At 52.0% G+C, this 27,525-nt stretch overlaps 1 protein-coding gene across 3 annotated transcripts in view; it reads left to right on the top strand.

The window, feature by feature from the left end:
- CD276 (CD276 molecule) overlaps positions 1–26,892 on the top strand; it is a 30,231-nt gene extending 3,339 nt beyond the window's left edge. For 2 of the 3 annotated variants that reach the window (XM_030931223.1, XM_030931224.1), the window contains exons 2-10: positions 11,084–11,216; positions 14,337–14,675; positions 14,862–15,176; positions 15,748–16,086; positions 16,271–16,567; positions 20,801–20,935; positions 22,064–22,105; positions 23,550–23,585; positions 25,327–26,892. In XM_030931223.1, coding sequence (XP_030787083.1) covers positions 11,138–11,216; positions 14,337–14,675; positions 14,862–15,176; positions 15,748–16,086; positions 16,271–16,567; positions 20,801–20,935; positions 22,064–22,105; positions 23,550–23,585; positions 25,327–25,349 — 1,605 coding nt within the window. In that variant the 5' untranslated portion in view covers positions 11,084–11,137 and the 3' untranslated portion in view covers positions 25,350–26,892. Of the gene's footprint in view, positions 1–2,615; positions 2,740–11,083; positions 11,217–14,336; positions 14,676–14,861; positions 15,177–15,747; positions 16,087–16,270; positions 16,568–20,800; positions 20,936–22,063; positions 22,106–23,549; positions 23,586–25,326 lie in introns of all 3 variants that reach the window. The other variant, XM_030931222.1, reaches the window with a different exon arrangement.
- The last annotated feature ends 633 nt before the right edge of the window (positions 26,893–27,525 follow it).

Raw genomic sequence — 27,525 nt, 5'->3', positions numbered from 1 at the left:
GCGAAGAGGAAGGGGCCGAGAACTACTAGAATGAGTCAGAGCCAGAGATGGAGTCAAGTTGTGCATTTGCTACTTTGGAGCTGGGTCAGTGGTGGGGCTGTAGGTGAAAAGTGGGGACACAGAAGGAGTAAGGTCCCAGAGACCCAGATGTGTGGTCTGACAGAGGAGGTCTTGGCCAGGGAGACTGGGGTAGGGGCAAAGTGTTGGCTCAGTGCAGAGGCCTCATCTAGGAGACCTTGTCTCCATACTTGCGGCAATAATAACAGCAATAATAATAACTATTACTGCAGTTTTGGTACTGGGCACTTTCCTAAGTCCTCTCTCTCTATTGTCTTACTTTATTCTCACAGCAACCCTGTGGGGTAGGGATTGTTACCCCCATTTTAGAGATTTGGAATTGGGTCTCAAATAGGTTAAGTCATTTAAACTTGGTCATGTGTTTAGCAAGGCATCAGTGTCAGGATTTAAACCCAAGGCTACCTGCTTCTGAGCTCATGCTGTACCCTAGGCAGGCAAGGCAGCCTGATGATTCCATTCAACAAGTGAGGAAGAGAGGAGGGTCAGCTGGCTCTTAGTCACCTCTGCTGGTGGCTGATGATTGAGTGTGGGTCCTTGGGCAGCCGGCCACCACTCTCTGGGTTCAGATTTCCATCTGTACAATGGGCCTGGAGATAGGCACTGGACCAGATGTACCATAAGAGGCCTTCTAGCTCTGAGGTCTGGTGGAGACTGCTACACTCCCAGAGGGGTCTGGCGCTTAGATGGAGAGGGGTTGGCAGAGTTGTTCTGCTAGACTGAGCCTCTTTCAGGGTAGAAACCAAAGGAATTTGGAGGCAAGGAGGCATTTAGGCAGATCACATCTGGAGAAAATGTTCCCTTCCGTGAGTGCAGTCTGGAAAGGTTTTGGGAAAGGACAGGATTTCTGGGTATGTTTAGGTGGGTACCTAGCAGGACTGAGCAGATATTGAGTGAATGCAGATGTGTGTGCTCTGGGCCTGCCAGTGTCTGCCCTCTGATGTGGTCTTGTGTGCTCTCATCCCTTTCCTTCCTCTCCCTATTCCCCTTGTTGCCATCCCTTCTTTTGACTGGACCTCCTCTGGGCGCAATGTAGCTTTCACTTTTTTCAGGGCTCTGTGCCTACTGTGCATGTGTGTGTGTATGTGTGTGTGTGTGTATACACATTTCCACATACATGTATAGGTCAGTTTTGCAGCCCCTGCACATGCTTCTAGTTCCAGGGAGACCTTAGCCCTGCTTTGCTGGCCAGCCCTGATGACATACTACTGTCCTGACTCACACAGAAATCACTTGGAGAGGAAGAACTGATTCCTGCTCTTGGAAGGGGTCACGGGACTGGGGAGTGGTGCCCAGTGGACATCCTTGAACACAAAAAGCCCAAACTGACTCAGATTATCAGGAAAAAGGAAAGCAAACAGGGAGGCTGTTGCCAGGGAACTCTAGGGACCCTCCCATCTCTTTTCTGAGGCTGCTGCCCATTTATAGAGCACCTAGTATTAACTAAGTCAGTTTTGATAATTTTCCTCATTGAGTCCTATAATCATCCTATGAGGGTAAGGTTTATAATCCCCATTTTACAGATGAGCAAACTGAGGCCCAGAGAGGATATTTTCATAAAGTTTCATTACTAGGAAGTGACAGAGTCTGGATTTCAACCTGTCTCTCCAACTCCAAAGTCATCTTCCTAAACACTAGTGCTAACTTCTTCCATGAAGCTTCTTGCAATTACACCAGCCCAACATGTGATATGGTCACAGCATGGGATGGTGGTCAGGGCCCTTTGATGATTGATGAGATAAAGACCCAGAAAGGCAAGGGGGTTTGCCCTAGGGAGCCTGGCAAGTGAGTGATAGAGCCTGGTCTAAAGTCCAGTATATCTCTCTTGTTGCTGTTTTCCTTTTTTCTTTTGTTAATTTCCACAAGAATTTACATGTCCATAGTTAAAAACAGAGAAGTGTATCAAGCAGAAAACAGTAGCAAACTCTCACCCTTATTCCCACACGTCAGAGTTGCATTCACTCTCAGGCATCCAAATCCTTTCCCCATATACAAACGTCCATCCATCCATATATCCATCCATCTCTCTGCCTAAACACACATGCATTCATTCATTCACTCATTGAATAGTGCATTGAGAACCCATTATATGCCAAGCCATTGCTAGAATTAAGGATGCAATAGTTAAATAAAGCAGATGTGGTTCCTTCTTAGGGAGGTTCCCGTGTATCATGAAGAAAACAGACTGGGTGCAATGAGTAACAGGCTCCTTAGAGTGGCAGATCTCTTACCTGGCCTTTCTGTCAAGGTGACCCTCAGAATATGGAGGTGTTACCTTTTATCTTAGTCCATGTTTTACTGCTGTAACAGAATACCACAGCCTGGGTAATACATAAAGAAAAAAAGTTTATTTGACTTGTAGTTCTGGAGACTGGAAGTCCAAGAGCATGGTGCTGGCATCTGGTGAGGGCCTTCTTGCTGTGTTATCCTATTGTGGAAGGGCATGTGAGTGTGCAGGACAGTATGGGGGCAGCACTTATTCTTTTATCAGGAACCCACTTTTCCTGTGATAACAACATTAATCTCTTCACTTCTTACAGGCCCCACCTCTTAATACTGTTACAGTGGCAATTAAATTTCAACATGAATTTTAAAGGAGACATTCAAATCATAGCACCCACGTCATCTAGGAAGAAGGAACTGTGTTTGCAGCAACTCTGTGAGGTAGGAAAGGGAGTCCTATGTTGTAGAAACTGGAAGCAGACCACTGTGGTGAGGGGCAAGTAGAAAGAGGTGAGACTGGGCAGGTGGGCAGGGCCAGGGCAGATGGGGCTCTGTAGGCTATGGAGGAGCTGAGATCTTATCACAAAGAAAGTGAACAGCCCTAGGATTAACTATTGAAGGCACTGACATAATATGACTTACATTTTTATATTAATAGCAATTATTCTGGCTGTTGTATAGAGTATAGATTGGAGAACAAAATTGGGTGGGGGAACTAGAAAAGGTAAACAGACTGGTGAAGAGGCTTTTATAGTTATCCAGGCAAGAGATGATGGTGACTTAGAAGACCAGGAAGACAAGCAGGGGTGGAGAGAAATGGAGATAGCGAAGATATAGCAGACATATTTGAGGAGTCCTTCAGTTACAGATAATAGAAAACTAGCTCAAGTACATTTAAGAAAAAAAAAAAAAAAAAGACTGGTTCAAGTACCTAGGCAGTCTATGTGTGCAGCTTGCTTCAGGGCTTAAATGATGGTTTTAGGGCTCTGTATCCTTCTAGCTTCCATCTCTGCCTCTGTTCATTTGTTTGGATCAATTCTTTAGATTGTTGGTAGCAGATAGATTTATTGCTAACAGTCCCAGACCATATCCTTCTTAGCAATCTCAGCAAGAAAGAGACTTTTTTGATGGCTGCTGCAGCAAGGCTCTGGGGAAGTCTCTGACTGGGTGTGGCTTGGCTTACAGCTCATTCTCGAACTAATCACTGAGTAGGGGCAGGTTACAATGAGCCAGGTCTTGTAACATGCCCAGGCCCTTACCTGGGAGGACAGCTCCACTACTACAGCATGGACTGGGCTCCCTGCAGGAGTGTGGAGCCTTGCTACCAGAAGGGGCCAGCATAGACCAAGAGAAGGGCACTGTAGAATAAAGGACATGGAGCAAAATAACTGTTAAGACTAGCTACCAAAGACAGATAATCTGCTCAGCACTGAATTTGCCTCTTTGTCAAGGAAACAAGGAGCAGAAGATGCTAAGAAGGAATTGAAGTTTAAGGCCAAGTGGGAAGGTGCTCATCTGTTTTAATTGGATTTGTCTTGCCCCTGGGATTGCCTGTCCTGGTATAGGGTGAACTTGGAGATAGTATCTTTGAGAAGCTGTCAGGGATATTTCAGGCCAGTCTAGGGTAGAAGAGGGTTGGAGATGTGGGTCGCAGTATTCCACAGTTTCCTGCTGTGCACAGATTCAATCCAGAGTCCTCATCTACCTCCCTCACTACCTCCCTTGCTTTCTCTCCTGAGTCTCAGCCTCTCCTGGAGTCCCATCTTCCCAGAATATGCTGTGGACATCTCCTCTTCTGGAACCAATGAGCAAGTGAGCACTTGAAGAAGAGCCCACTAGTAGGCACTTGCATGGCTTCACTGGGGTTTTGCAAATGCACTTCTTTTCTTTTTCTTCTCCATTTCATTGGTCCCCAGCCAGAAGCAGTGAAGCTTCTCTCTTTTTTTCATTTTATTTTTTTTTTGAGACGGAGTCTCGCTCTGTCGTCCAGGCTGGAGTGCAATGGCGTGATCTCGGCTCACTGCAACCTCCACCTCCCGGGTTCACACCATTCTTCTGCCTCAGCCTCCCGAATAGCTAGAACTACAGGTGCCTGCCACCACACCTGGCTAATTTTTTTGTATTTTTAGTAGAGACGAGGTTTCACCATGTTAGCCAGGATTGTCTCGATCTGTTGACCTCGTGATCCGCCTGTCTCGGCCTCCCAAAGTGCTGGGATTACAGGCTTGAGCCACCGCACCTGGCCGCAGTGAAGCTTCTCATGACAGCCCTGGGGATGAGATGGGTAGATGGGAGCTGGGTAGCAGCACAGGTAGGCACACTCCTCACCCCAGTGTACTGAATGGTGGGTGGACATTGATCCAGGGACAGATGGTGCTGTGGGCTTTCCTATTCCTGTCCTCTCTCTGAGGACCTTGATGACACCCAAACACAAACAGAGACAGGAGAGTAACCTTTTCAGATGATATTCATTCATTCTTTTTTTAATCCACCAACAAATTATCGAGCATTGTCTATGCACCAGGAACGGTCAAAAGAGTGCTTCAAAAGATCACGACAGGGCTACACGGCATTGTAAATATAGTTAATGCTGCCGACTTACACACTGAAACCTGGATAAAATGGCCAACTTCATGTTACATATATTTTACGACAGTGAAAAGAATGTTGTGGCAGTTGGAGGAATGGACTCAGTTTAACTGGGTGAAATGGAATAGTAACAAATGAAATATCATATAAAACTCCACTCCATTCTCAACTCCCTCAGAAGAGGTTGGCAGAGGTGTGGGTTAGCAGCAATGAGTGTGAGTGACTTCTCATGGTTGGCTGCAGATTTGATAGTCTGTTATTTTGGTGAATAGTGTGACATGGCTGCTCAATGGTGACTTCGTCAAGGAAGATCAAATACGTGCAGGGCTGTGATAAGGAAGGGGGCAGACTTGTTCTGTGTGGTCCAAGGGGTCAGATGAGGACTGTTGTGGGCTGTATTGGCAGATAAATTTGGGCTCAGTGTAAGGCAGAGCTTCTCATCGATGAACTCTGTCCAAAAGCAAGTGGATAGCCCATGGAGGCCATGGGGGCCCATCATAGGGGAGGGCAAACAGATTGTGTGTATGTGGGGAGGCGGGGGGAGGGGGCAGAGAAAGGTGCCCTGTTCTGATACTTGACCATTAATTTCTGCAGTTTCCCTAGAACTTGTTCTCATGGCATCTCCTCAGTGACCCCACCTTTGGCTCTGTCACCACCATTGCATGAATGACTGCCCTGTCCCTCTGTTCTGAGCTGCAGCTGGGTGTGTCTGGGAGTCCGTAGGACATTTTGGTGTGGATGATCCATAGCTCGAGCTCAGTAGGAGCTGATCTTCCCCCTCCACATGCTTCATTTCCAGGTCTCCCCATCTTGTTATGGGTGTCCATGTTTGCCCATTGCTCAAGCCTTCAGTGCCCCCTTCACACCTCCAGCCCCTCCCTCAATACAGATAGTCCCCAAGCCTGGTCACTTCTACCCTTGACATTTGTCCAAAGCTGGGCTCATGCATCACTCAGTGACTCTGATGAGATAGTCTCCTGTTCGTGTTTTGAGATACCTATTTTAGATGTGGTTTCCTTTTGTGGCTCTGAGCAGTGGCAATGCTCATGGGGTAGGGAGAGGGGGAAGAGAAGGAGAAAGTAAGGGTGGGATGGCTCCTTCGTTAGTTCAGATGCTATAAGAAAGACTCAAAATAGCAGTGACTTATGCTGGAAGAGATGTTTATTTCTCATCCATGTGACCATATGGGTATATCCAGGGCTGATACTACAGTCCCTCAGGGTTCTTCTGCCTGCTGCTCTGCCGTCCTCAGGGTGTTGCCTTTGGCAGTCCGATCGCCACACACACCAATCTGTGTTCCAGCCAGTGGGAAGGGGGAGGGGAAAGGGAGGGGAGGGTGTGCTTCTCTCTTTAAGGGCATGATCCAGAAGTTGCACACACCAGTGTACATATTACATGGCCACACTCAGCTGCAAGTAAGGCTGGGATCTGCAGTCGTTAGCTGAGTGGCCCTGTGCCTAACTAAAAATGCTATGGAAGACGGGGAGAGCTGGGTGTGGTAGCAGCACCTGTAGTCCCTGCTGCTTGGGAGGCTGAGGCAGGAGGATCACTTGAGCCCGGGAGTTCAAGGGTGCAGTGGGTTCTGATTGCACCACTGAACTATGATGGTACTGCTCTAGCCTGGGTGACAGAGCGGGACCCTGTCTCTTAAAAATAAAAGGGAGAAAATGGGTGTAAGTGGACAACAACTAGCAATTTCTGCCACAGTCACTTTGTGCATTTTAAGTGTGAACTGCGTGGCTGTGAATTGGCTAAACCTTAAGGATATAGTCCCTGAAAGCGTCAAATACTGATAAAGTTCCACCAGAATCCACAAAGCTTTTATTTTATAGGTAGGAACACTGAGCTCAGAGAAGAGAAGTCGCCTAGTTAAGATTGCATAACAAAGTGTCAGAGCTGGGACCAGAACCCCAAACTCTGGGCTCATTTTCTAGAATTCCAAGGAGATCTGGCTGAGAGGCAGACAGGCAGTGTCAGGAGGATGGGTCTCTGGAGTTCAGGAAAAGGCTACCTTTCCCAGTGTGGCTACCTGGGGAGCTGCTCATGACTTTTCAGGGATCACCTTTGGGGTTATGCCTTTGAGGTGCCTCCAAGTCACCCTGACTATATCATAAATAGTATACTATACCTAACTGCAGTGATCTACCCACATGTCCCTCTTCCCTGCTCCTTGAGGACAGACGCGTAGCTTAGTCATCTCTGCCACTAGTACTTCCCTACCAGGAACTCCGTAAGTAGAGAAATGAATTACTAAAGATATGAATGCATGTAGATTCAAGGACTCCTTCAGTTGCAGACAATAGAAACTTAGCTCAAACTGGTTTAAGGAAAAAAATGGTAGGCTCAAATATCTGGGCAGTCTAGGTCTGCAGCTTGCTTCAGGCATAGCTGGATCCAGGGACTTGTCTGACATTTTCAGAACTCTGTGTCTCTCTGACCCTTTTTGTCGTCTTTGTGGGAAGCGTTGCCCAAGGAGCCCCTGCGGGGACTGGGAGGAAGTAGGAGGTTAGGAGGAAGTGGAGTGATGTGGGTGATTATGGTGGGGGCAAGGAGACCCTCTTGGGCATCCCCAGGCCCAGGGCATTTTGGCCCCGAGCCCAGGTGCAGTCTGGATTTGTTGTTGTAGCTTTCTGAGGGCACATCTTGGGTCATCTCTTGGGAGCCTCCCTATGGCCCTGCTTCTGCAGGGTTGGATGCCCTTGCTGTACCTTAGGCTGAGGACAGCCTGAGCGCTCACTCCTGCTGCTCTGTGAAAGCCCAAGGTGCTCTGTGGTTTTGGTATAGAGCAGGAAGGAGGAGGAGCAGGAGTGGGTGCTAGCGGGTGACTCACGTGGAGGGGTGGCACATGTTGACTCCAGGGCAGGTCCTGGCTGGGGATGAGATTCCCCTTTGTGGCAGACATTGTTGTGGGGATGGGGTACACAGGCAGCATGAGGCCTGCGTGGCTGCACGTGGCTCTGGGTTCTGGGATGCCCAGCTCTGTGTTCCCAGGCCACTCTCCCATTATCCAGGAGCACTTCCTTTCTGAGCTCTGTCTTTGTCTCCTGTCTTCAGCTCCTTCAGGCCCAGCTGTCAGGGTAGGGGTCTCTGGGTGCTGTGGACTCCTCTGGTCTCTTTGCTTCTGGGCTGTCAAACTCCTTCTCTCCAGGGCAGGTTTCCAGGATCCAGAGTCTAGGAAAGGAATGAAAGGGAGCAAGTCCCAGGCCCAGCCCTGGAAGTTCCTCATCTTCCCTCTGGAGGGAAGGGCAGCTCGGCCCTGGGAGAGCCTGGGTAGGTCTGATCAGGGGAGGTGCCCTCTGTTCCCTGCACCTGCCCAGAGTGGCAGGAATTAGCCTGATATATGAAGGAGACAGTTATATGAAGGGTCTTGAGTGCCAGGCAGAGGAATGGGGTCTGACTTCTATAGTGAATGGGGAGCCATGGGAGGTTCTTGAGAGGGGAGGGACATAAGCAGATTCCTGTCTTAGGTCCTAAGAGAAGGCACCTTAGAGAATGGGGCTGGCAGGGAAAGAGAGGAGCAAGCAGGGCCAGTGAGGAGGGTGCTGGGTCAGGGTGGGAGATGGAAGCTTGAGAAGCAGTGTGGAGAGTGAGGGAGGTGGCCCAGGAAGAACCCACAGGCCTTGGTTCTGTCTGGGGGTAAAGAGAGGAAGGGAGATGTGGAATCTGGGCATCCATTCATCCTTAGCCCTGGTGTTTCCCGCAGGGGGTGGGCAGGTTGTGCAGGCAGCTGCCTGCTGGATCTTCCTGTGGGCCTCAGGGTGGCCCTTGTAGGGCAGGATGTGGTGCCTGCCAAAGGTGCTTTATGAATGGAGCCCGGGAAGACTGCTGACTCAGCAGGCGGCAAGGCTTTGAGGCCGGAAGCGTCTGGAAAGGAAGTGGCTGCTCAGGGCTTCCCCACTGTAGACAGCTGGGAGAGAAGGGGGGCTGGCCAGGATGCACATGGTTTGGCTGAGGGACTCCCTCAGCCCAGCTGCTGGGGGTGTGTGTGTGTAGGAGTGGAGGGTGGTGGGGGGCAGGTGTGCCTGGCTGGGACTGGAAGGATTGAGGCTGGGCGCCTGGGATGGAATTGAGGCTAGCAGCTGTTAATGAGGTTTGCTCTGCGGAAGGGCAGAAAGGTGTAGCAGAATTGGACTCTTTTCAGCTGTGCTGACTGGCAAATTATTTGACATTAACAAAGTCACTTATCTGGGCTTTAATTTTTTTTTTTTTTTTTTTTTTTGAGACGGAGTCTTGCTCTATTGCCAGGCTAGAGTGCAGTGGTGCGATCTCCGCTCAGTACAACCTCTGCCTCCTGGGTTCAAGCAGTTCTTTTGCCTCAGCCTCCTGAGTAGCTGGGATTACAGGCCTACGCCACCACGCCCAGCTAATTTTTATATTTTTAGTAGACATGAGGTTTCACAGTGTTGGTCAGGCTGGTCTCAAACTCCTGACCTCGTGATCCGCCTACCTCAGCCTCCCAAAGCGCTGGGATTACAGGCATGAGCCACCACACCCGGCCATGGGCTTTGATTTTTTAAAGTCCTGCAAAAATAGGACCAAGTGGTACAGCCTATCTCCCAGGGTGTTAGGAGGACGTGAAATCATTTCTATTCTTGCTGATCAATGTTGGTTGGCATAGATGTGGCTTGATCAGGACACGGCACTAATGTTTAGGCAGCAGCTGTCAGACTCAGGGAAGAGGTGTGTGCAGCCTGGAGGGTGGCTGGGATTGGGAGCAGGGCTGGACTTAGGGATGTCCGCTCTTCCCATCCCCAGCTCAGGCCTGACCTGCAGCCACAGACCTGCCTTTTACTCAGTCCTGACTCCAGCCTTGGGGTCATCCCCATTCCTCGCCTCTTCCACTTCTGATCTGTCTTGGTCACTCAATACAGATATATTAAGCTATCAAATGTTCTCTCTCTGCATTCCCACACTCATACACCTAGTCGCCTCCTAAAACTCTGTCCTAGAAGCTTCTTTGCAAATACTGCTGACTTCACACAAGCTATACTGAACCCTTCCATTTTCTCTGCCTCAGCGAATGCTCCACCCTGTCACTGAGACTCGAAACCACGGCCGGCCTGACTGCTCTTTCTCTCTACCCAAGTCCTCAAATGCTGTCACTTTTACCCAGACATGCTTTGTCTCTTCTGTCTGCCCCTCATTTATTCAACTACTATCCCTTCCTACAGGGATGGCTATAATAGCCTCTTTTTTTTTATTTTTATTTTTTGAGATTGACTCTCGCTCTGTCACCCAGTCTGGAGTGCAGTGGCGCAATCTCGGCTCACTGCAACCTCTGCCTCCTGGGTTCAAGCGATTCTCCTGCCTCATCCTCCCAAACAGCTGGGATTACAGGTGCCCACCACCATACCCAGCTAATTATTTGTATTTTTAGTAGAGATGGGGTTTCACCATGTTGTTCAGACTGGTCACAAACTCCTGACTTCAAGTGATCCGCCTGCCTCAGCCTCCCAAAGTGCTGGGATTACAGGCATAAGCCAACACACTCAGCCTGAAATAGCCTCTTAACTGGCCTGTCCCTTGCCCTGATACAATCCAGTCTGTGCCGAGGAGCTAGAGTGAGTTTTAAGCATTGTTACCTAGATTATGCGTGATTAAAACGCTCCCCAGTGATTCCCATTACTCATAGAAAAAACTAAACTCCTCACTAGTCTCTCAAAGCCCTGCTTGATCTGGCTGAAACACACCCTCCCATCAGATGTGGGGTGGAGGTGCTATCAGATTAATTTTCATGAAGCTCAGCTCTGACCATGTATTTCCCTTATTCAGGAAGCTTCAGTGGCTCCCAGCTGCCTTTAGGATGCAGTTCACACCTGTCAGCCCATCTCTAAGTCTGGCCCCGACAGGAGCTCCTGCTCTGCCCTACCAGCTACTGCCAAATTAATCTGCACACATCCTAGCCCCAGAGCAAGCCAACCTTGCCTTCACCTGCTGCCTTGCCTCTTCTTCCTTATATCTGGATACATCTTAGCTGAAAGGGTGGATCCCAGCTGCCCCCTGCCCCATCTTCCCTGTCAGGCCTCCCCAGGGACTCCCTGCCAAGCATCTCAGCAGGGGGCCCTGTGGGGTACGGGAACGAAGACCTCCCAGTGGGCAGTTGCAGCCTTCCCCACTCTGGTCCAGGAGAGATGAGGCGAGAGACGGTCTGGGGAGAACCTTTGGAGACAAAGGCCTTGCATCCTCTTCCTCCCAGGCAGGGGCAGCCTTCCACCACGGGGAGCCCAGCTGTCAGCTGCCTCACAGGAAGATGCTGCATCGGCGGGGCAGCCCTGGCATGGGTGTGCACGTGGGTGCAGCCCTGGGAGCACTGTGGTTCTGCCTCACAGGTGAGGGTAGCAGCATGGGGACTGGAGGGGAGGGACAGTGATTGTGGCAGTTGGGGAGGGGGTGCCCACGCCTGTCAGGGGTCCTGCCAAGCCAGCTCTGGCTAGCAGGGCCATACCTTACTTCCACCTGTGGGATCCAGTAGGCAACTCACTTTACTGTTCTTAGCCTCTATTTCCTTGTCTGTAAAATGGGAACATGAGTGCTAAATGTGATCGTGTTGTTTCTTGAACACACTGTGTGTGCCCCCTCCCAGGACCTTTCCACTGGCTTTTTCCTCTGCCTGGAACTTTCTGCCCCTAAACGTCTGCATGACTGGATCCCATATTTTGTTGAGGTCTTTGCTTAGTGTCACCTCCTCTCAAGGCTCTCCTGGCTCCCTTGTATAAAATAGCACACTGCCGCTCCTCCCTCCCGATTCCTGGCCTCCCTGCATTATTCTGCCTAGATTCGCCCCCACCTGGCATTTTCTTGCTTCCTCCCTGTTCAAAGAGCAGGGTCCATCCCAGGGCCAGGGCGGCTGCTGCATAGTAGGTGCCCAATAACTGTGTAGAATAAACGATGTGACTCTCCCCACACAGTGCACTCAATAATAATAGCTATTTTAATAATACCCTGACCGCATTTCAAATTCTCATCAGCATCTCTGCTCTGAGACGGCGTCCTCTGTGGGGAAGACGAAGCTGAGTGTCTGGCGCCATCTTGTGGCCGTAAAGAAGTGGTGCCTGTCTCTACCCATGGCTGCTCTGATTTCTCTAGAGCAAGAAAGGGTTTTGTCTGGGTGACTTACCAGGTTTCATTCCCCCAAATGCCCCCTCCAAGGGACACTCTGGTCCGACTGACAGGGCATGAGAACTGGTCTGGGGCACCAGGGGTTTCAGCAAGAGATCCAAGGCTGGCTTAAGAACTTTAGAGATCTCAGCCGGGCGCGGTGGCTCACGCCTGTAATTCCAGCACTTTGGGAGGCGGAGGTGGGCGGATCACGAGGTCAGGAGATCGAGACCACTGTGAAACCCCGTCTGTACTAAAAATACAAAAAAATTAGCCGGGCGCGGTGGCGGGTGCCTGTAGTCCCAGCTACTCAGGAGGCTGAGGCAGGAGAATGGCGTGAACCCAGGAGGCGGAGCTTGCAGTGAGCCAAGATGGCGCCACTGCACTCCAGCCTGGGCGACAGAGCAAGACTCCGTCTCAAAAAAAACCCGAAAACTTTAGAGATCTCTAGGTACTGCGAAGATTATGATACTGAGTATGATCCACAATAAAAATAATAACCATAAAGTCAATGTTATTTTTCTAAATGCAGGAAACCTTTAACGAGTGCTGTATTCAATTGGCGTTGTTTCAAGGCTGATCTTCACACATTTTGAGTGTGCCTGTTTTGCTAGTGCTCGAAGCACACAATCTAACCATTACCCAAGAATGGTAGTGCCAGGGTGGGGGGGCTCGCTTCCCCAAAAGAAAGGCTATCAGGACCCCTGCCTAACTATCCAGGGCTCTAGAAGAAGAGCTAGTATGAAGACAGAGGTGACTGGGTGGGGAGGCTGCGGGGTAACTCCACAGGATAGAGGGCAGGGATGGGATCAAGGACCCTGCCCAGGGGCTTTTTGCTGGAGGCTCTGGCTCTGGACATGACCTGGCCCTGTCTCTGGAAGTGAAGTTGACTCTGGACAGCTGGGATGCCTGTTCCAGCTTTCCTCCTTCTCTCCATGCTCCCCCTCTTCCCCCTCTTCCTCTCCTTCTTCCTCCCCCTCCTCCTTTGTCCTTTTTTTTTTTTTTTTTTTTGAGATGGGGTCTTGCTCTGTTGCCGAGGATGGAGTGCAGCAGTGGCGTGATCTCAGCTCACTGCAACCTCCACCTTCCAGGTTCAAGCAATTCTCCTGCCTCAGCCTCCCGAGTAGCTGGGATTACAGGTGTGCACTGCCACACTTGGCTAATTTTTTGTATTTTTTAGTAGAGACGGGGTTTCACCATATCTGCCAGGCTGGTCTTGAACTCCTGACCTCAGATGATCCACCTGCCTCAGCCTCCTGCACCGGGCCTTTTTCCCTTCTAACTCGTCAGCAAGTCCTGTTGATTCTCCCTCCTAAATTAACTTTGAATCTGCTTCCCTCTCTTCCTCTCTACTGCCACCCTTTGAAGCCACACCACCCTCACCTCTTACAGGGATGGCTGAAATAGCCCCTAACTGGCTTCCCCTCTGCCCTGCCACAGTCCAGTCTCCACAGAGGAGCTAGAGTGAGTTTTAAGCATTGCTACTCAGATTATGCATGATTAAAACACTCCCCAGTGATTCCCATTACTCATAGAAAAACTTAGATTCCTCACTGGTTTCTCCAAGTCATCTTTGGTCAGGGTGGGACATGCCCTCCCATCAGATGCATCTGCCACACGGGACACTCCCTGATATTTTCACACAGCAAGGCCAGTCTTGCCTCAGGGCCTTCCACCGGCTGTTTCCCCTATGGGGGTTCTCTCTGTGTCAGCTCTTTTTCGTTCCTTGTAAATTTCAGCTTAATCGCCTTAAAGATCACGTGCCTCACCACCGTATTTAAAGGTACAGGTGTTCTCTCTTGTATAAAAACAAATTGTGTTTCTTTAGGAAAAGGAAAAAAAAAAGCACTTGTGATTCTCTCTTCTCCAGAGAAAACCACTATTGACATTTTTGGTGGATACTGTTTTGGACTCCCCAGTTTATAAAATTACGCTCATGGGGAAATGCACATGGCGCAGGCAGGTGTAAAGTACCTGCCAGATTTTGAAAAGCTGTTGCTTCACTTGCTAACCTGCTGGCTTCTTTTCTTCACATACCTTAGTCACATGCTGATGAGAATCTGTGTGCCCGTTTGTCCCTCTCTCCCATTAAAATGTAATTTCTGTGGGTGTGTGACCTTAGTGTTGCTCTCTGTTGCATTTCTGACTCTTATGCTTGATACCTGCAGGTGCTCACTATATTCTCGACTGAATGAGGCCCTGAGACAATAAATTACTTTGGGTCTCAGGCCTAAAAGGAGGGGTGGATAGAGCCTGGGTTTAGCGGGACAAGGAGGGGGACTAGGGAGGCCCAGAGAGTTCCCACCCATCCTCAGTCCCCCTTTTATGTCCCCCACTTCCCCTGCCCCCAGGAGCCCTGGAGGTCCAGGTCCCTGAGGACCCGGTGGTGGCACTGGTGGGCACCGATGCCACCCTGCGCTGCTCCTTCTCCCCCGAGCCTGGCTTTAGCCTGGCACAGCTTAACCTCATCTGGCAGCTGACAGACACCAAACAGCTGGTGCACAGTTTCACCGAGGGCCGGGACCAGGGCAGCGCTTATGCCAACCGCACGGCACTCTTCCTGGACCTGCTGGCACAGGGCAACGCATCCCTGAGGCTGCAGCGCGTGCGTGTGGCAGACGAGGGCAGCTTCACCTGCTTCGTGAGCATCCGGGATTTTGGCAGCGCTGCTGTCAGCCTGCAGGTGGCTGGTGAGCACCGGGAGTGGGGGACACCTTCCCCTTGGTTCATCCTCCATTCCCCCTGCAGCTCACTCCCTGCTACACCACTGCTCCCAGAACCCCAGCCCCAGTGCTGATTCCTGTACTCAGCCCCATGCATCCTTTTCGTCGTCTGCCATTGCCCTGCCCTTGACCCCTGTCCTCTGCCACCTCCAGCTCCCTACTCGAAGCCCAGCATGACCCTGGAGCCTAACAAGGACCTGCAGCCCGGGGACACGGTGACCATCACGTGCTCCAGCTACCGAGGCTACCCTGAGGCTGAGGTGTTCTGGCAGGATGGGCAGGGTGCGCCCCTGACTGGCAACGTGACCACGTCGCAGATGGCCAATGAGCAGGGCTTGTTTGATGTGCACAGTGTCCTGCGGGTGGTGCTGGGTGCGAATGGCACCTACAGCTGCCTGGTGCGCAACCCCGTGCTGCAGCAGGACGCACACGGCTCCATCACCATCACACCCCAGAGAAGCCCCACAGGTTTCTTTGCTTAAATGTCCCCCTGGGGGAGGGGGGTTCTGCTTCTATCAGCAGGGGTTGGGAGCTCCGAATCTAGCCCCACCTTCAGTCTCCTGGAACAGCGAGTTGCCTCCTAATGATAGGGAGAAAGATAACGGGGAGGTGGGGGTGTTCATTGGATGGGGTTGGGGGCGGAGCAATCACAGACCTTCTTGGCTATCCTGACTTCAAGGCTCTGGAAGCTAATGGGAAGACTGGAGCCACATCTGGGTTAGCAGAGGGGTGGGAGAAAGAAAGGAGTCCTGATGGCAGGATTCACCAGGGCTGGAGTTGGTGAGGGTCACCTACCCCAGGCCTGGCCCTGGGGTTGATCTGGTCAGGCCAAGACCCACCTGCTGTGATTGTTCTCAGAGGACTGGGAAGACTCCATATCTGAGAGTCCTCAGGCTTAATTTACTTTTGCATCTAAGAAGAAAATAGGAAGATGGAACGGGGTCTGGGAGTTGATGGGGGAAGAGGTTGGGAGACTTGGATGGTAGCCTGGAGAGTCCTGCTTCTCCTCATCACCCTGCCCCTCTGACCCCGCCCCCAGGAGCCGTGGAGGTCCAGGTCCCTGAGGACCCGGTGGTAGCCCTGGTGGGCACCGATGCCACCCTGCGCTGCTCCTTCTCCCCCGAGCCTGGCTTTAGCCTGGCACAGCTCAACCTCATCTGGCAGCTGACAGATACCAAACAGCTGGTGCACAGTTTCACCGAGGGCCGGGACCAGGGCAGCGCTTATGCCAACCGCACGGCACTCTTCCTGGACCTGCTGGCACAGGGCAACGCATCCCTGAGGCTGCAGCGCGTGCGTGTGGCAGACGAGGGCAGCTTCACCTGCTTCGTGAGCATCCGGGATTTTGGCAGCGCTGCTGTCAGCCTGCAGGTGGCTGGTGAGCACCGGGAGGGGGACGCCTTCCCCTTGGTTCATCCTCCATTCCCCCTGCAGCTCACCCCCTGCTGCACCACTGCTCCCAGAACCCCAGCCCCAGTGCTGATTCCTGTACTCAGCCCCATGCATCCTTTTCGTCGTCTGCCATTGCCCTGCCCTTGACCCCTGTCCTCTGCCACCTCCAGCTCCCTACTCGAAGCCCAGCATGACCCTGGAGCCTAACAAGGACCTGCGACCCGGGGACACGGTGACCATCACGTGCTCCAGCTACCGAGGCTACCCTGAGGCCGAGGTGTTCTGGCAGGATGGGCAGGGTGCGCCCCTGACTGGCAACGTGACCACGTCGCAGATGGCCAATGAGCAGGGCTTGTTTGATGTGCACAGTGTCCTGCGGGTGGTGCTGGGTGCGAATGGCACCTACAGCTGCCTGGTGCGCAACCCGGTGCTGCAGCAGGACGCGCATGGTTCTGTCACCATCACAGGTAGGGGCAGATGAACAACTGGGGAAGGACAGAGCGAGTAACTGCCTCTTCAGTGGACCCTAAGGTGGAATTTCCATAGGTTTGGGTGGCCAGAAGACTTTTTCAAAATCCCTTTCATAGACTTCAGGTGCTCACACTCTTAAGTCCTTAAGGGACTCACCCACAAGTCCTTAAGGGACTCGAGCTGATAAGAACCATTTATAATGTTTGCCTTCCTAAGAGTGCTTTTCTTTTTTTTTTTTTTTTTTTTTTTTGAGGCAGAGTCTCACTCTGTCGCCCAGGCTGGAGTGCAGTGGCCGGATCTCAGCTCACTGCAAGCTCCGCCTCCCGGGTTTACGCCATTCTCCTGCCTCAGCCTCCCGAGTAGCTGGGACTACAGGCGCCCGCCACTTCGCCCGGCTAGTTTTTGTATTTTTAGTAGAGATGGGGTTTCACCGTGTTAGCCAGGATGGTCTCGATCTCCTGACCTCGTGATCCGCCCGTCTCGGCCTCCCAAAGTGCTGGGATTACAGGCTTGAGCCACCGCGCCCGGCCCTAAGAGTGCTTTTCGTGGCACTTATGCTTCTTATGCAGAGGACAAAGTACCTGCCTGGAATTTGGAGGCATGGGCAGGAATGCTGGGGCAGCCACAAGGCATGGCCCAGGGGACTTGTGTGGGTGTGCTTTCCAACAACAACTCCTCTGAGTGGTAGGAAGGTATTCTGGGTCAGTGGGTGCCATCTGATTCTGAAGCCCTGAGTGACAGCTGGACCTCCCCAGTTAGTCCTCAACACCTGAGTTCAAACGTCAGCTCTTCTTCCTGCAGGCGTGAGCTCCACCCAGGCAGCAGTTGGATGGGCAGGGGCTGTCTCTGCTGCCCCCATGTGGTCAAACACCAGATAGAGGCTGCCCCTTTAGTGATTTCCAGGTCCTAGCCTGGTCGGCACCTCTTGTGCCTGAGGGTATGAAGAGTGTTGAGGTCAAGAGCCGCAGTCTCCATCTGTGTTTGGCCCTGAGAGGCCTCTAGTTAGTCACTTCCTGGGCTGATGTGCTCAGTCTGGCTCTTCAGTATCTCTCTCTGGGCCAACCGAGCTTTCCCAGAGACCTCCTCCTGGTACACAGTGAGGTCAGGACAGCAGGTTTTGTCTGTCTGGTTCTCCTCTTGTCTTCTGACGACTTCCACCTGACCCCCAGCCCATCCAAGTTCTGATCTTGACCCCAGTTTCCAGGTCTGCACGTACCTCGGGACTCACTGACTTATTCCTGTCCTTTTCCCCTTGAGCCCTATGTGGTCCCCACTTCTGACAAGCTCGGAGCCAGGGCCTGTCACATCTCCTGCTTGGAGTTCAGGCTCACTCCTCCTTCTCTCTTAGGTGTTTCCTTCCAGCAAGGATGTGCTCCCTCTGCCCACCCCTTCCCCAAGATGGAAAATACTCCCTTCCTGGAGACCCCATGGGCCTGTGCTATCCAGGAGAGAGTAGCTGCCCTGAGCTCTTGAATGGTCTGAGACATGTCCTTGACCTTTTAGAGAACAGCATATGGTCTAGTGGTAAAAATGCTGTTCACAGGAGAAAAGAAGAAATAGAAGATAGAGTGATCTTGGCAGAGGATATGAAGCTTTCAGAGGAGGGAGGGTGATAGTGAGGACACCTCCAGGGGCAAGTGGGAGCTGAGAAGGCCTTGAAGGATAAGGGGTCTTTGTGGTCATTTGCACCCTGGGCTGAGCTGGATATTTGCGATGCTGTGCAGAAAGGACTTATGAGTATAAATTTGATTGCAAAGAGAATGTTTATCTCACCTAAGAGAAAATTCTCTATTTTAAACTTGAGTAGCTAACATTTAAAGTGATTTTAAAAGAATTTAGGGCCGGGTGTGGTGGCTCACACCTGTAATCCCAGCACTTTCAGAGGCCAAGGCAGGTGGATCCCTTGAGGTCAGGAGTTTGAGACCAACCTGGTCAGCATGGTGAAACCCCATTTCTACTAAAAACACAAAAATTAGCTGGTGTGGTGGCACGCACCTGTAGTCCCACCTACTTGGGAGGCTGGGGCAAGAGAAGTGCTTAAACCTGGGAGGCGGAGGTTGCAGTGAGCTGAGATAGTATCACTGCACTCCAACCTGGGTGACAGAGCAAGACACTGTCTTAAAAAATAAATAAAAATAAAAAAGTGATTTCATTGAGACCATTGTTGCCAAGCACGTTTCACAGATGAAAAAACTGAGGTCCACAGAGAAGGGGGAGCTTTCCCAAGGTCACAGACTGGCACAGTGGTTCTGAGTCTTTGGGGTCAGACCCGTCTTTGAAAATTGGATAAATGATCAATGCAGCAGTTTGCATGTAACTCTGGAGGGTTCGCTGCCTGTCTAAACTCCTCCGTGGATCCGTAGGCCTAGGCTCCAGTGCCCTGCAGTGAGGAGATGAGCCATGATCAGAATCCAACTTTGGCCTCTCAGCCTAATTTCCTCTCCTCCCCACCAGCCAGCCTCCTGTTTTTCTTAGAGCAATTCTGGCCTACTTTGGAGCCCTTGGCCTGTATTTTGCTTCAGGCAGCTTTGTGTCATGTAAAACATTCTGGGATTCAGGCTTTCAGTCCTCCAGCTGGTCTGTCCCATACCTGACGAAGTTAGTGAAGTTGAGTGTGCTGTGCAGGGCCTCTCAGGGGGGGATTTATGGAGCAAGCCCTGAAGATATGGCCTGAACTCTAGCTCTGTCCTTTCTTGGGTGAACAGGGCAAATCTAATTTGTGTTCCAGGGACAACACCAGCTAAGGGGGAACATGGAAAGAGACCCTCTGCTTGAGCATTTCTGTGGCTCTGCCCCCTCCTCTGCCGTCAGAGCCCCATGATGGGATTTCCAGGGTGGCAGTGGTTGTTTTTTTTTACTGTGTGCTCTGTGGACGGGCCCTCTTGGCCACTGCATCAGCTGCTGCCCTCCTTTTCTGCATACCTCTCTTCATCATTGGGGCGATGGATCCCTCTGCTTCCAATGGCCAGCGCAGCAGTTTTGCCAGCGGTGCCTATTGAAGGTGACATCTACAGATCCTTGCATGAGGTGCATCTATGCTGGGGTCTCTGCTGCCAAAGGGTCCATGGCACTGTGCACTGCACTGACAGGGCCTCCTGCAGAAGCTGCTGAGGCCCTGGGCACACATCGTCTCCAGAGAGCAAAGGAAAGCAGCACTGTCTTTTGTCAGACTTTTCCTTTCAAGACCTCTGCCCAGGACCCAGCTGGGTGCAGGGGCCGGCCTGGAGGATGGTGTGTAAGATGGAGCCACACAGGCTGTGCTCAGAACAGCTCCTGGCCCTGCCCAGCTTTGGGTTCTCAACTTCATCCCTCTTAATGTGAGCTCTAAGAGGAGGGGCCTTCAGTGTTTCACGTAAATATCCCCCTGGCAAGGACCCTGCAGACCTACCTGACTCCCTGGGGAAACTCCAAGTCCTCGCTCCAGCCCCCTCAGTGACCTCATCTGTATGTAGGGCTCAGCAGACATTTTCTGTAAATGGCCAGGGAGTAAATGTTTTTAGGCGTCGTGGGCCACACACCATCTCTGTTGCTGCTGCTTCTCCTTCTGTTCCTCCTCCGCCTTCCCCCATCTGTTTTTGGTATTCCTTTACAAATGTAAAAACCATCACTAGTTTGTGGACTGTACAAAAACAGGCCACAAGCCAGCTTTGGCCCATGGGCCGCAGTTTGCTGCCTCCTGATCCGTAGAATGGAAAACGTCACCAGGTGGGACTGGAGCAGTCAAAAGAGGGTCTCTGGAGGAGGTGAATATTGAGCTAGGTAGAGAGTTTGGGAAACTGATAGCAATAGTGCAGAGGTTGGAAGGAGCCAGTTGCTTCTGGGGAGAATGGTTAGGACACCAGTTTGGCTGGAGCTGAGGCTCCTACAGTAGAATTAGAAAGAAAGGTTAGGGGAGGGTAAGCAGCAGCCAGCTTATAGAGGTCCTTGAATCACCCTTGAAGCTTGAAGCATTATTCTGAAGTCACTAGGGAGCCATAGAAGGTTCTTGAGCATCATTCAACCACAGACTTTTCAATCCTTCCTGGTTGAGGCGTGTCCACATCAGCCAGGGTGTATCAGGGTTTGGGGAGTATATGGCGAAGGGACTATGGGAACTTCAGTGAGCTTTATTCATAGTGTTAGGGCCCAGTGAGGGTGGGAGCCCCTGTTCACACTTGGAGCCAGTGGTGCTGTCCTCCGGGACATGGGGCCAAGCTTGACGGTCTCACCGTTCCTACTTTTTCTCTCAGGGCAGCCCATGACATTCCCCCCGGAGGCCCTGTGGGTGACCGTGGGGCTCTCTGTCTGTCTCGTTGCACTGCTGGTGGCCCTGGCTTTCGTGTGCTGGAGAAAGATCAAACAGAGCTGTGAGGAGGAGAATGCAGGTAAGAGTGTGTTTGTGTGCACTTATGTGTCTTGGGGTATGTTGCTGTGTCTTTGGTGTCAATAGAGTGTCACTTTCTAGAGACAGAATGAGTGTGAGTGTGCAAAGGGGGCTGGATTTGTCTGTGTGTGACCTTGAGTCTATGTCTTGTGTGTGTGAACAAGCGTGAGCCTGTCTGTACATGTGTAGATACCACAGGATGAGTGTGGATGAGTGTGACTGGAAGGTGGTGGGAGTGTAAGGCCAAGCGCTACAAGGGGATGAGTGTGTCTGTGCAAACAAGTGTGCCTGTGAAAGTGTAAGTCACATGCGTGTGTGAGAGAGCAGGCCAGAGCATGGAAGCTGTGCGGCACAAATATAGGCACGCCAGGGGCAGGCATGGCACTGGGGAGGAACATGCCTGCCTCAGAGTGAGAGGGTCTGAAGCAGCTGCCATTTGTGGGGCTGAGGGTCAGCCTGAGCTGGCGTTGGTGACTGGTAAGTGGGTGAGAGGACATTAGTGGGTGGTGAGTTGACCCTGGTGGGTAAACAGATGCATGAGAGTAGATGGGTAGTCAGAGGCTGGGGATGGCTGGAGGTCAGGAAGGAGAGGGAAGAAGAGAGTGGTCAGGTGGCAGATAGGTGAGTACTTGTGAGGTGGACAGGTGGAATGATGAGCGGGTAGACGGCTGGTTGGTTACATCTGTTGGAGGTTGATGGTTGGCAGGGCTACTGAGCGAGCGGATGGGTGAGGTGATGGGTGGGTGGGCTGGTGGAGGGTAGGTGGGTAGTCTTTGACTGGGTGTGTGGTAAGGGCTCCAGGCTGAGTGGATGGTCTTTGGCTGGGTGAGTGGTGGGCTGCAGTCTGGGTGGATGGTCCTTGACTGGGTGAGTGGTGGGCTCCAGGCTGGGTGGATGGTCTTTGGCTGGGTGAGTGGTGGGCTCCAGGCTAGGAGCCCCTTCATGTTGTCACAGGCTCGGCTTTGTTGTGCTCTGCTCTCGGGCTCTAACCCGTGTCTAGCATTCGGACTACAAGTCAGGCCCACTCAGGCCCTGTTCACCAGCTTCCTGCACTCTTGGGTGGGAAAGTGCTGGCATGAAAATGGGCTTGTAAAAGAGTTTTGTTTATTCTGAGTTCTTGCCTTTGCAGGAGCTGAGGACCAGGATGGGGAGGGAGAAGGATCCAAGACAGGTGAGTCTGAACTTGGAGCTGACACTCTTGGCTGGGAGAGGGACATATGGGAAAGGAGAGGGGACTCAAGGATCTGGAGGGGACAGATTTGCTGTAAGGTTTGAATGAAATGTGTTCTCTGGACTGAGGCCTTGCCACCCTGGTGAGTCTGCTCTTTGCCCAGAGTTAGGCAGGAGGTGGATCACCCGGTTCCCTCCCAGGTGTGTCTTCATTTCTCCTGCCAACATTTACCCATCTGCCAGGGCTGATTCCACCTGATTGGCCCCACAGTGTGGAGTCTGGTAGCTTCCTAGGGGTGGGAGCAGGGACTCTAGAGATAGGGCAGTCTGGGTTTAAGTTCCAGCTCCATCTCAGGTAAACAGAGTGGCCTTGAGCAAGATGGTTTGCCTCTCTGACTTCAGTTTCCTCTTATGTAAAATGGGGATAATCACAGATTCACAGGTTGTTTGAATTATTAATTTAATTAATTGAGATAACATATATAAAGGACCTAGTACCATACCTAGTGCCAAGTGCTTAATACACTGGAGTCCTATTACTATTAGGCAAACAACTTAAGACAATCCTGTTCTAGTTACAGGCTCTGTAGCTTTGGGCAAGGTGCCTTGCTCCTCTGGGTGTCAGTTTCCCATCTGTAAAATGTCATCCTGACCCTGCCCTGGCTGTTTTGAAGCTCTCTCAGGTGACTGGAGAGGGAGGTACTTGCAAAGGACATAGGAGCATGGCACAGTAAGCTGGGGGCCCAGCTTGGGTGGTGCCCAGGCACTGGTGCCCATGTCTGCTGGAGGCCGACTTCCAGGGGATCCTGGGCTGGGAGAGGCAGGTTTCCGCTGAGCCATTTGGGATGGTTCCAGTTAATGCCGGTTTCCTCCCCACCCCCGCAGAAGGAAGGGCAGGAGATTGACACTTGGGGACTGCTGTAAATTATGCCAATTAATTCTTTGCCTGTTGGTGCCCAGTGTGGCAGGCATAGAGACAGCTCTGGGATCAGACCTCATTTTTCATGCTCAGAGGCAGATGTCGTTGGTAGAAGGGAGGGAGTGGGGAGAAGAGTGTGGGTGAGGGAGTTGGTTAGTCTCATTCCACACGGTCCCAGGCCCACCTGCAAATCTGCCAGCTTCCTTTAGCTTCTCACATCACCCTGTGTGTAGAGTGCGCTCAGGGCAGTTCCGCAACTCCAGCTGGAGGTGGAGGGCTCAAGGGTTGTCCCATTCTATAGATGCAGAAAACTAAGGCCCAGAGAGAATGACAAGCCACAGAGTGGAACTGGGACCTGGGGCTGGGGCTTCGGACAGCAGCCTAGGGCCCCTTCCCCTGTGCTGTGAAGTGGTCCCACTCTGGTAACTTCTCCCGCCCTTTCCAGCCCTCACTCCTTCCTCTGCCTGACTCCCTACCCCACCACTTCCCACGGTTCCTCACCGTGTGCGCCTTCCTTTTTTTACAGCCCTGCAGCCTCTGAAACACTCTGACAGCAAAGAAGGTAAAGACACCTGGGCTTGAGATTGTGTCTGTGTGTGCACATCTGTGTGTGAGAGACTGAGAGGGTGGGTAGGCATCGTCCTTTCACTGGTGACCTGAGGCCCCTCTGCAGAAGAGCAGCCTCAGCTTCCCCGTGGTGAGATGGCAGAGGGCTGAGTAACCAAGGTCCCATCTGCTCTAATGGGACCCAAATATGACAGAGGCTTAACCAGGACAGGAGTTTATTCCTCCTTCCTGTGATAGTGTGAGCATAGGTAATCGTAAAACCACAGATGACCTGAAGCCAGGTTCCACTTACCTGGATTCTGCCCTCTTCAACTTCAAGCTTTCATTCCTAGGTCTAAGAAGCTGTTCGAGCTCCCACACCCCCTCCAGAGCCAAGAGGGAGAAAAAGGAAGGATATGTTTCCTTCTAGAGCTTGACTGGAAGTAGCCTGCATCACTTCCGCTTACATCCCATTGGTCAGAACCCAGGCATATGAGCCCTAACTCAGGGGAGGCTAGAAAAATGTTCAGCTGGGTAGCCATGTCCCCGGTACACAGTAGGTGGTTAGTAAATGTCCATAGTCATTATTAGGCCTATTGTTATAATGTCAGTGATGACATTTGGAAATGTAGGAGATAAGTCATTTCCTTCCTGTTGTTCAGAATCAAATAACCATAGAAGATTTGGGCAGATGGAGATAAAAAGTGTCAGCTTAGGCCAGGTGCGGTGCATCACGCCTGTAATCTCAGCACTTTGGGAGGCTGAGGTGGGTGGATCATTTGAGGTCAGGAGTTCAAGACCAGCCTGGCGAACATGGTGAAACCCCGTCTCTACTAAAAATACAAAAATTAGCTGGGTGTGGTGGCGCATGCCTGTAATCCCAGCTAGTTGGGAGCCTGAGGCGGGAGAATCACTTGAACCCAGGAGGTGGAGGTTGCAGTGAGCTGAGATCGCACCTGTGCACTCCAGCCTGGGTGACAGAGTGAGATTCCATCTCAAAAAAAAAAAAAGTTAGCTTGGTTTTGAAGAGTTTCTGGAGAATGTGGCCTGGTTGGACAAACCAGTTTACTCCCTAATCCTGCTCCTTGGTGAGGCAGCCTGCCCCTTCAGTCTCTGGCCATGCTGGACAACCACAGAGGCAGTGCCCAGATGGAGGAGCTCCTCTTCCCAGGGACATACAGAGCCGCAAGAATGGGTGAAGGCGAGGGCAGGGGCAGGGCCCAAGCCCTTCTTCCCAAGTCTCCATTCAGCTCCAGATGCAGAGTGGGGTCTGAAATATGAGTCTTTGGGATGGCCCTCCACATGGAGACAGGAAGCTCGAGGGAAGGAGGAGGGCCTCTGCCGTGTCACTCTCAGGGAAATCAGTGTGGAGGGGACACTGGGAAGGCTGCCTGCTGGACGAGGGAATTGGGCCTGGCCTTGGAGGGTGAATGGGATCTGGAGATGAGAAGGGAAAAGTGTTGCACTTAGAGGGAAATGGAGGGAAGTGTGTAGGGCTGTGGACCTGTGGGGACTGAGAGGGGGCTGCGTGAGGTGGTCCCCCTCAGGTGCCCCAGCATGCTTGGCACCTGCATCTGTGTCTGGGCCTCCAGGGCAGTGGTCAGCATGGCGGCTGTCCGTTGGGCTGCTGTCTCACACACACTCCCCACTTGAAATGTGACCAGGTGCCTGGCCTTCTGGGATAATCCCCAAAATAGAACTTCTGGCATCTAATGCTTTTCCCATCCCTCTTTTTTTCTTCCCATCATGAAATGAAGATGATGGACAAGAATTAGCCTGACCATGAGGACCAGGGAGCTGCTGCCCTTCCCTACAGCTCCTCCCCTCTGGCTGCAATGGGACTGTACTGTGAGCCCTGCCCCCAACAGATGCATCCTGCTCTGACAGGTGGGCTCCTTCTGCAAAGGATGCGATACACAGACCACTGTGCAGCCTTATTTCTCCAATGGACATGATTCCCAAGTCATCCTGCTGCCTTATTTCTTACAGACACAGTACACAGACCACCCACAGCCTTATTTCTCTAAGTCATCCTGCCTGCTGACTTGTTTCACAGTACATACATTTCTTAGGGACACAGCACACTGACCACATCGCCACCCTCTTCTTCCAGTGCTGCGTGGACCATCTGGCTGCCTTTTTTCTCCAAAAGATGCCATATTCAGACTGACTGACCCCCTGCCTTATTTCACCACAGACACGATGCATAGTCACCCCTGGCCTCGTTTCTCCAGTGGCCCTGATACACTAGTGATCATGTTCAGCCCTGCTTCCACCTGCATAGAATCTTGTCTTCTCAGACAGGGACAGTGCGGCCTCAGCATCTCCTGGAGTCTAGAAGCTGTTTCCTCTCCCCTTCTTCCTCCAATACTGGGCTTTTCCCTCCCTGACCCAAGTGAAGACAGGGCACTCTGCGCCCACCACTTGCACAGCTGTGCAGAGAGACCTGCAGATGCACGTGCTGGAACACGTGTGGCTCCCCCCTGGCCCAGCCTCCTCTACAGTGCCCCTCTCCCCTGCCCATCCTCCCCATGGAAGCATGTGCTGGTCACACTGGTTCTCTGGGGGTCTGTGATGGGGCCCCTGGGGGTCAGCTTCTGTCCCTCTGCCTTCCCACCTCTTTGTTCCTTTCCTTTCATGTATCCATTCAGTTAATGTTTATTGAGCAACTACAGATGTCAGCACTGCGTTAGGTGCTGGGGCCCCTGCTTGGGAAGATCAAGTTCCTCCCTCAAGGACTCCCCATCCAGCTGGGAGACAGACAACTAACTACACTGCACGCTGTGGTTTGCAGGGGGCTCCTGCCTCGCTCCCTGCTCCACATCTCCTCTGTGCTCAATTCTTCCTGGATACCTCACCCCCACCCCACCCCTAATTCTTACCCAGAGCATGGGGCTGGGGCGGAAACCTGGAGAGAGGGACATAGCCCCTCACCACAGCTAGAGAATCTGGTGGTATCCAAAGTGTCTGTGCAGGCGTGGGCAGGTGGGCAGGCACCAAGGCCCTCTGGACCTTTCATAGCAGCAGAAGAGGCAGAGCCCGGGGCAGGGCAGGGCCAGGAGTGCTTTGGGGACATAGAGGGGACTGCCCCCCGCCCCCACCATGGTGCTATTCTGGGGCTGGGGCAGTCTTTTCCTGGCTTGCCTCTGGCCAGCTCCCAGCCTCCGGTAGAGTGAGACTTCAGATGTTCTGATGCCTTCTGGATGTCATCTCTCCCTGCCCCAGGAATGGAAGATGTGAGGACTTCTAATTTAAATGTGGAACTCTGAGGGATTTTGTAAACTGGAGGTATGTTTTGGGGAAAATAAATGTCTTTGTAAGAAACGTTTTCTCTGTGAAGTGTTTGGAAGCAGGGTGGGCCCCAGGCCTCAACCGGCAGGATTCTCTCCTGGATGTTGAAGCCTGGCCCTCCTTATCTCACCGTCCTGAAATCACTGGATCTCCAAGGCCATTTGGCTCCCTCCTTGGCTTCAGGTTCCCCTTGGATAAAGTGAAGTTGGTTGTCCAGAAAGCCAGGCCCTTTGGTCACTCTATGGGGCTCCTCCCAGTGGAAGCATCACCCAATTTCTTTCCCTCAGAAAACGCAAACCTAGGCTTGTTTAGGACCTCTGCTAATGTACCCATTTTAGAGACTGGGAAGCTGAGACTCAGTAAGAAGCTGGCACCAGGAAGAATTCTGAATGCTGTTTCTGGCTGACTCAATTGGATGGGCACGGGGCCAGGGATCAGAGGTCCATTCCCAGGACACAGTTCTGCCCTATGACCCTGAGCAGGACATTTCCCTTCTCTGAATCTTGGCTTTCTTGTATGAAAAATAGCCACCTGTGCACAGTGGCTCATGCCTGTAATCCCAACACTTTAGGAGGCTGAGGTGGGACGATTGCTTAAGGCCAGGATTTGAAGACTAGCCCAGGCAATATAACAAGACCCTGTCTCTGCACAGAAATAAAAAATCA

This window comes from Rhinopithecus roxellana, chromosome 5 (genome assembly GCF_007565055.1).
Source record: "Rhinopithecus roxellana isolate Shanxi Qingling chromosome 5, ASM756505v1, whole genome shotgun sequence".
Lineage (NCBI taxonomy): Eukaryota > Metazoa > Chordata > Mammalia > Primates > Cercopithecidae > Rhinopithecus > Rhinopithecus roxellana.
This window is presented reverse-complemented; position numbering and strand designations above follow the sequence as displayed.